The sequence below is a fragment of the Dysidea avara genome, chromosome 7 (assembly GCF_963678975.1).
Source record: "Dysidea avara chromosome 7, odDysAvar1.4, whole genome shotgun sequence".
NCBI classification, from domain to species: Eukaryota; Metazoa; Porifera; class Demospongiae; order Dictyoceratida; family Dysideidae; genus Dysidea; species Dysidea avara.
This window is the reverse complement of record NC_089278.1, coordinates 3,047,477-3,055,074: the sequence shown is the minus strand read 5'-3', so window position 1 is coordinate 3,055,074 and position 7,598 is coordinate 3,047,477. Positions and strand designations below refer to the sequence as shown.

Genomic DNA, 7,598 nt, shown 5'->3' with positions numbered 1-7,598 from the left:
TGGCATGCTGAGCACTACATGATGAGAGTCGAACAGCGAATGCAGGTTAGTGATATAACCCATAGCGTACTAGCTTTCAATATCTCAGGTGGCTGCAGTACTGCAGGGGGAACGTCATCACAATGTCTGGCTTGGTTACCCACAATCAATGTTAGAAACCTGGCCTTTATAAGTGTTACAGCTGTCTTGTGAGACTCTCCCCACCTATTAGGTGAGTGGTACATAACAGTTACACAACGTGCACTCGTGCTCTGCCCGTATAAACGCACTTGCCTTCGGGCCTGACGGCCCTCAGGCTCGTGCATTTATATCAGGCAGAGCACTCGTGGCCGTTGTATAACTATATAATATATATATAAGAAGCCAGCACACCAGATTGTGGACATATTGACAGGAACACAATTTTCACATGTACATAGTTCCATGATCTCTTATCCAAAATTTACAGTAGAGATTCCCACCTGAGGGAGATCACATCCTAGATCATACCAGCCATTTCCAAGATACAAGCAACCAAAATTTTGGCGCTTATTCTTTGTCTTTTAACACTTTTCAAACGCATTATCCGATTGTACTGAAACTTGCCACGCCTAAAGAGGGTTCAAAAGCAAATTCTAGTACCACATTTGGTGCAACTCCGGTGAAAACAAGGAGTTATGACCGATTACTTGCAATTTTTTGTCATGCTCACAGGGTAAACTGTCTCAAGGAATAAGTTGAAAATTAGTTTGAAGATAGATTAACCATCATAGGAGTACCTTTTGATGGTTTGAAAGGAATCAAGATAAAGACCATGAAGATATAAAGCAAACCACTTAAGGAAATGAGCTGAAAATTGGTGTGCAGACAGATTAATCATCATAGACAGGCCTATTAGTAGTGCAGAAGAATTGGATTACAGTGAACCTCGGTTATCCAAACCCCAATGTGACTCAGGAAATGGTAAAAGTGTTCAGATAAGTGAATAGTTCAGATAACTGAAGCTCATACATAGTGTTGCACTGATATGAGATTTTGCCAATATTCCGATAACCAATATTGGATAATATTTTCAAGCCGATAAATGTAGCCGATCCGATATAGCCCAGCATGTCTATCTTGTAGCAATTTTTAATAGAAATTTGATTGTGAAGGATCAATATTAGTTTATAGCAGCAGTATTGCTATAGCAACAGCTGACAGTACAGTGAAGCAGTAATAACAACACTGTAATGCAGGAAAATGCAACTCGATGCATTTGTAAACATCATGAGCAGGTATATCTAAATACATACATAATATCTGTATCTGCTGCTTTTTTCATCATGGTGTCGATCCGATACCGATATACAAAAATACAGCCGATATATGGTTTTTCTGATATCCGATCCGATTATCGGTGCAACACTACTCATACATCTATATACCGAGCTCTGTTAAAATACTCTAATAGAACATACATTTGTACTCAAAATACTCTAATAGAACAGTCATTTCCAATTTCTGATAAACAAAGGTACAGATAAATGAGGGTTGGATAACCAAGGGTCTACTGTACAAGCCACTGATTTATGATGTAAAATTCAACTACATGTAGAAAGAGTGTAATCGAGATACTCTAATAGTACAGTCACCCTATTAGAGCATTCAATAGCATTAAGTACTAGAGCGATCAACCAAATAACAAGTAACTCTGTAGAGAGTTCAGCTAAGCAACAAGTAACCCTGTAGAGAGTTCAGCTACAAACAAATCACCCAGTGAAGAGTTCAGTTATAAAAATACTTGTCCATAACTCTGAATTTCTATCAGATTTGCACCAGACTCGGTATGTAAATTCACCTCTACTACACCCTTGATGTATATACAAGGCAACTGAGGTATGCATTTCACAAAGACGTAGGTATCTGAAAAAAACAACAAAATAACAACAACAACAAAGAAATCAAGCCTAACTCATATTCAGAAGCACATAAAGTGATTAATGGGCATGGTGCTGAAGGTGGAGGCAGCTATAATGGTGAGCTTTGTGAAGGGACCATGGAGCTAAGCATATGTGACCATCTCAACGAAAACCTGTCTAGTTCGCACAACTTCCGAATTTCTTTTTATTTTATCAGCATTATCTGCATAGTCCAAGGAATGGTTCACCAAAGTTTCAGTCAATTATAGTGAGTAGTTTTGGAGTCACAGTGCTAAAAAGTAGGAAAAGCAAGGAAATTAATTTGTACAGTGACTATACTAAAAATAAACTACAGGCACTTACATTAGCAACCATACATATGTAACTTCCCTAGTCTACAAAGTTGGGATTTGGCTTACAGTGTTCATCATGGATTGGCAGATCAGCCAAGGTATAGTTTTAGCCCAGCAGTCACTTGCGCATAGGCATATGAAGGCACTTTTATTGAAGAAACAGCGACAATTTTGTTTACGTCTACCGTATCATAAACAAACGCATGTGACATGCAAACCATTGGGACTACAGAAATGAAACAAAGATCTTCGAATTCCCCATGAGTAGGCGAATAAGATTGTGAAAATCACATTTTCTTCCTGTCAATATACATATGGTGTGGCGTGCTGGCTTCCTGGTTGCACAACACACAATCTTGTGCGTCTTTACACACAAATATGTGTAGCATTATCACAGTACAGCATAAGTATCATGATATTTCAATATATTACTTTATAAGAGAGCTTGCTTTTCACCATTGGTGTTTGCAGCTACTGGTGGCATGGGGCCCACTGCTACAACTGTTTTTAGGAAGCTTGCTTCTATGTTGGCCGAGAAATGTAGCATTAATTACAGCAAATGCCTATTCTGGCTGTGATGTAGGCTTTGCTTTTCACTTTTAAGGTCTTCAGTGATGTGCTTGAGGGGTCATCACTCTTCAAATCACAGTCCATCAACATCAAAATTATATTGATCTGGCCTACTCCGAGGGTTGCTTGGAGTCTGGTGGCCTTGTTTGATTGCTGGTATTTCCAGCTGTCCAGCACTTTAACACCTAGTGCTGGGGGTGGTGGAAAGGGCAGTCCATCTAGCCCGGGGAAAAAAATCACTTTATATTGCACATCATTACATGGATACATGCTATGTTCACAACCCTACACGCTGTAGATGTACGCTAGTTACTAAGTAGTGTAATAATTATTAATAACCCAATACTACCAAGGACACTACAGTCCATCAAATAATTTCATGGTATCTGAATGAAAGTTTTGATATCAGGGGTAGATCTAGGGGAGGGGCTATGGGCCCTTCACTTTAGACTTTACTTGATCAATATGCTGAAGATTATAGTGAAGTTTTGTCACATAATAGTACAAGTACTCATTACACCTAATAACCATTTGAATTTGTGCTAAAGGTTATCCAACAAGGGCCTGGATCACTGGGATCAGCATTGAAGGTGCACAAAATCAAGATACTCTAATAGAACATTCAGTAGATATATAATGGTTGGTTCTGCTATGGAAGTTATCCATATCTGTCTGCACCTAAAAATGTGTCTATACATGCAGTGAAGTGTATTCATTAATAACCAATTCATCTACTTGTACAGTCATTATGCATGGCAATAATTAATTCAAGTATACACATGCCACTGAAAATGTTCTCAGATTCAATCTCGTATCATTCAAATTTCAAGTTTCAAATACATTATTACTTTAACATGCACACCTGTTGTTGTGCTATTGAGAGAAGGTGTTGGTTGTCTGAACCTACCCAAACCTTTTCATTAACAAATGCTGCAGAGCTATACCTAATCTAAAGGGCAGTATATAATATATTTATAGGCAATTTATAAGCATTTGTATGTGGAAATGTCTCCAAATTGCAATATTATATAGTTATACAACGGCCACGAGTGCTCTACCTGATATAAACGCACGGGCCTGAGGGCCGTCAGGCCCGAAGGCAAGTGCGTTTATACAGGCAGAGCACGAGTGCACGTTGTATAACTGTTATGTACCACTCACCTAATAGGTGGGGAGAGTCTCACAAGACAGCTGTAACACTTATAAAGGCCAGGTTTCTAACATTGATTGTGGGTAACCAAGCCAGACTTTTGTCCCATATGATATTTCTATGATGGATTTTAGATGCGACATTTTTAGTGATGTGTATCACTTTAGGGGTGAAACCTACTAAACAGCACTGCAGTATTGTTTGATAGATGTTTTGTCGCCCACAAGCTTTACATGCTATAGATGCTCTCAAGCCCAAGTGTGTTTTCAAGCATATGCATACATTATGGATGTTTTAAGGAACTGTAAACTAATAGACATTTTCAACTATTCACAAGCCAGGTGTTATACATAATACTGAGGCTTTTCTGTTGTTTTTTTCTCCTTGCAGGTACCCCACTAGGTGAGCTTCACACTTTCACAGTTTGCTCTACCAGTGTTTTACATTTAGTGAGTCGTATTAAAATAGTTGACAGTTTGACAAGGGCCCAAGGAGCTTGAAGAATAAGGAGCAAATGTAACACTGCCTTCCACACCCCACCCTACAGTTACATTGTGGTCATGTTAAAAAAAGTCACAAGCAGACATGGATGTGGTTACATTGATAATGGGATGAATAATTCACACTCTACATCCTTTTATTTGTGTAGAACTACAATTATTACTGCAAGGAAATACCAGTGAATCATTTCTCATTCACATATATAATGGTTTGAACTATCAACCACACACAAACACAGGCACAGACACACACACACAACATACAACATGCATATCTTACTCCACCAGCAGCATTCCACTCCCTATCTGCCAGAAAGGCTGAGAATCGTTTCAGTTTACGACCTTTGACATCTTTAATGTAGCTATCTCGCATTTCCTCGGTCTATACCATGATTGAACAAATTAAGTTATGAACATTATGTACATTGCCTGGCCACTTACAAAACCTCGATCATATGCCAGTTGAACAAAACTGAAGTCCATTAACTATGGACAAGTTGTAAATTACATCACATACACCATGTATAGAGTTGTTACATCGCGTGAGCTACAATATGTAAATAATTAAAGTCGCTTACACGTCCACCATTTCGGTGTACAAGTCTATAGTATGTTCACGTTGAGCTGAATCCTAAAAAAGATTTAATAACTCATGGATGTAATTACACACGATCTTGAAATTTGGCTCATTTGTAGTACTGCTTGACCCACTAAAAATATTTCAAAATCTTTTTGTTCAAATGTTTGACATAATATTTACAGCCAATCAAAATTTTTGCAATACATTTCCTACGGGGAAGCCATATAAGTGCAGTGTCCATTACAGCCCTTTCCCGAACTTGTGATGGAGCCAAACCGTACGTGTCTGTTGTTGACGCCTTTGCTGTTACCAATAATCATCTGGTTGACTGAAATGTTAACTCTGTTGAGAAAAAATCCACTTTTAATTTTTAGCTGTTTTTCAGGATTCAGCTCAACGTGAACATACTATAGTGATGTCATCTGTTTTGTCACCTGTGATTTCGCCTCCAACGTCTTCATATTTTGAAGGGTTATTGGAGGAGGATAAAAGACATTACAAGGTTAAGATCACATTAATAAATGGGAAAGATCCGTTCAGGTGGGGAGCCTGTTTATGGAGTTGTGTCAGTCAACTTGCGTGATTTGGTTTCTTATCTAGTGCTCTTGAACAATTCAAGGCACGTAAAGAATTTGGAAGCATACAATCAATTTGTGGATTAAAGATGTTTCTACAGTGGAAATAGCAGGAAAATACCTCACTACTGGTTGAGTAAGTAGTTTTATTGCATGTCCAAGGGCTCACCTCACATCTCCATCATTGCTATCATTATACGTGTTCTTTTCATCAATAATAATAATAATGGTAGAGAAATGGCAGAGAAAGTTGAGCAAGCAACCAGAACTCAGTCAGAGCAATTCAAAGCTGTGATTTAAGTACAGAGCAGGTAGAATAACAGCATCGCAAATGAAGGCAGTCTGTTGAACAGATTCCAGAAATCCTGCTCATTCACTGAGCAAAAAAAACAATTTGCTATCTGAAGCCTTTAAATTTATCACTGCTGCTACTAAAAGGGGTTGTGAGCATGAGAAAGCAACACAAGAATTGTATCTTAAAGCAAGTAAACAAATGTATGATGATTTTTCTGTAACAGACAGTGGCTTGGTGTCAAAGTGGCCACATATTGGTACATCATTATTAGCTGCACCCACCACAGAAAGGGTGTTCTGGAGATTAAGTGCCCTTATTGCCACAGAGGCACAGATATTCAAGCTGCTGCTGATGATTGTAATTTCTGCAGGTACAATGCCAACTTTATGTCTGTGAAGTTACGTATGGAAATTTTTGTGTGTACACTTTTACAATGGATGAAGGCCACAGTAGTTGTTTAGAGTCAGGCATGAACGTATTTCAAAGACAGTAGTGTTTGGGACAAATGTACATCAGCATCAGAACGCTTTTTTAAGACAGGTCTCCTTCCAGAAATAATGGACAACTAGTACACTAGGCCAGTTATCACCAATGAGAGAAGTTCGAGTGACAGAACTTTCAGTACAGATTCAGTTGCTGCTATATACCTCATTGGATAACAGTGTGACCTTTCACAGCTCTGATTCAGGTGTCATAGATCAGCAAACTTACTGTTACTGCCAAAAACCAGAGGAGGGCACGACGATTGCTTGTGACAATCCAGATTGCCCCAGTGAGTGGTTTCACACTTCCTGCCTACTTTTAACTACATTACCTAAAGGTAAAGTCAAATGGTATTGTCCAGACTGCCAAAAATTACCAAGATATTTAAGAAAAAAGGTGAAAAATAATACTTCTGTTGCTGCTACTGTACGTCTCTATATCAATGACATTTTCCATTAGTATATTACACTGTACAATTTTTTACATTGCATAAATTATTTAAAGCAACATTACCATGACAATAAATTCCAATTGCGATATAGCTATATAATAACTAACCAAGTGGTACAACAGAATCACAACAATTGGTGAGTGCACAACATATGCAAATTATTCTATCAATAGATGGGCAGTCTTCTCCCTCTTTTGTGACTACAAACTGGAATGGTAAAGTGCTTTATAAATAGCTAATTTTGTCTCACTAGTCCAATGACCCTCTTGACATGTATCCATACATTGGCAATAGATCTTGTCTCTTCTAATGGAGAAAGCTGGCTTTTACCCTAGTAAAGGAAGGTATATTTTGCTTGCATCACTCCCACAGATTCTGCTATATCAACCCTTTGTCTGCAAGTATGATGTCTCAGTATTCTATTATGTACTTGTCACTGGCATGGCCTCCCCATACATCTGACACAAAAGCAACTGTTATTTGATGAGTGATTCCTATCAGGACCTTCGCAGTGTTCATATATAATTTGACCACATCGAAGCTTGTGCTTTTAAATTAGATGGTCAGTCTAAAAATACTTCAAAACAGTCAATGGTGGTAGCAACCACTTTCCCAAAGCTTTCCTGAAAACAAACTGGCATAGTCTTTCCTAAACAATCTCGATCTGGAGGTCTCTTAATCTGATATCCATCTGAATTTGCCACCTTGAAACAATCCTTGAGACAGTTGCTTTAGATATGCTGAACTGGTAAGCTAAACCC

General features: G+C 38.4%; 1 protein-coding gene across 1 annotated transcript in view; it reads right to left on the bottom strand.

The window, feature by feature from the left end:
* The window catches only part of LOC136261703 (glutathione S-transferase Mu 4-like), an 11,331-nt gene that overhangs the window by 2,189 nt on the left and 1,544 nt on the right, over positions 1-7,598 (bottom strand). The window contains exons 7-8 of the mRNA XM_066055753.1: positions 4,895-4,939; positions 4,734-4,835 (exon numbers count right to left, since the gene is read on the bottom strand). Coding sequence (XP_065911825.1) covers positions 4,734-4,835; positions 4,895-4,939 — 147 coding nt within the window. The remainder of the gene's footprint in view (positions 1-4,733; positions 4,836-4,894; positions 4,940-7,598) is intronic.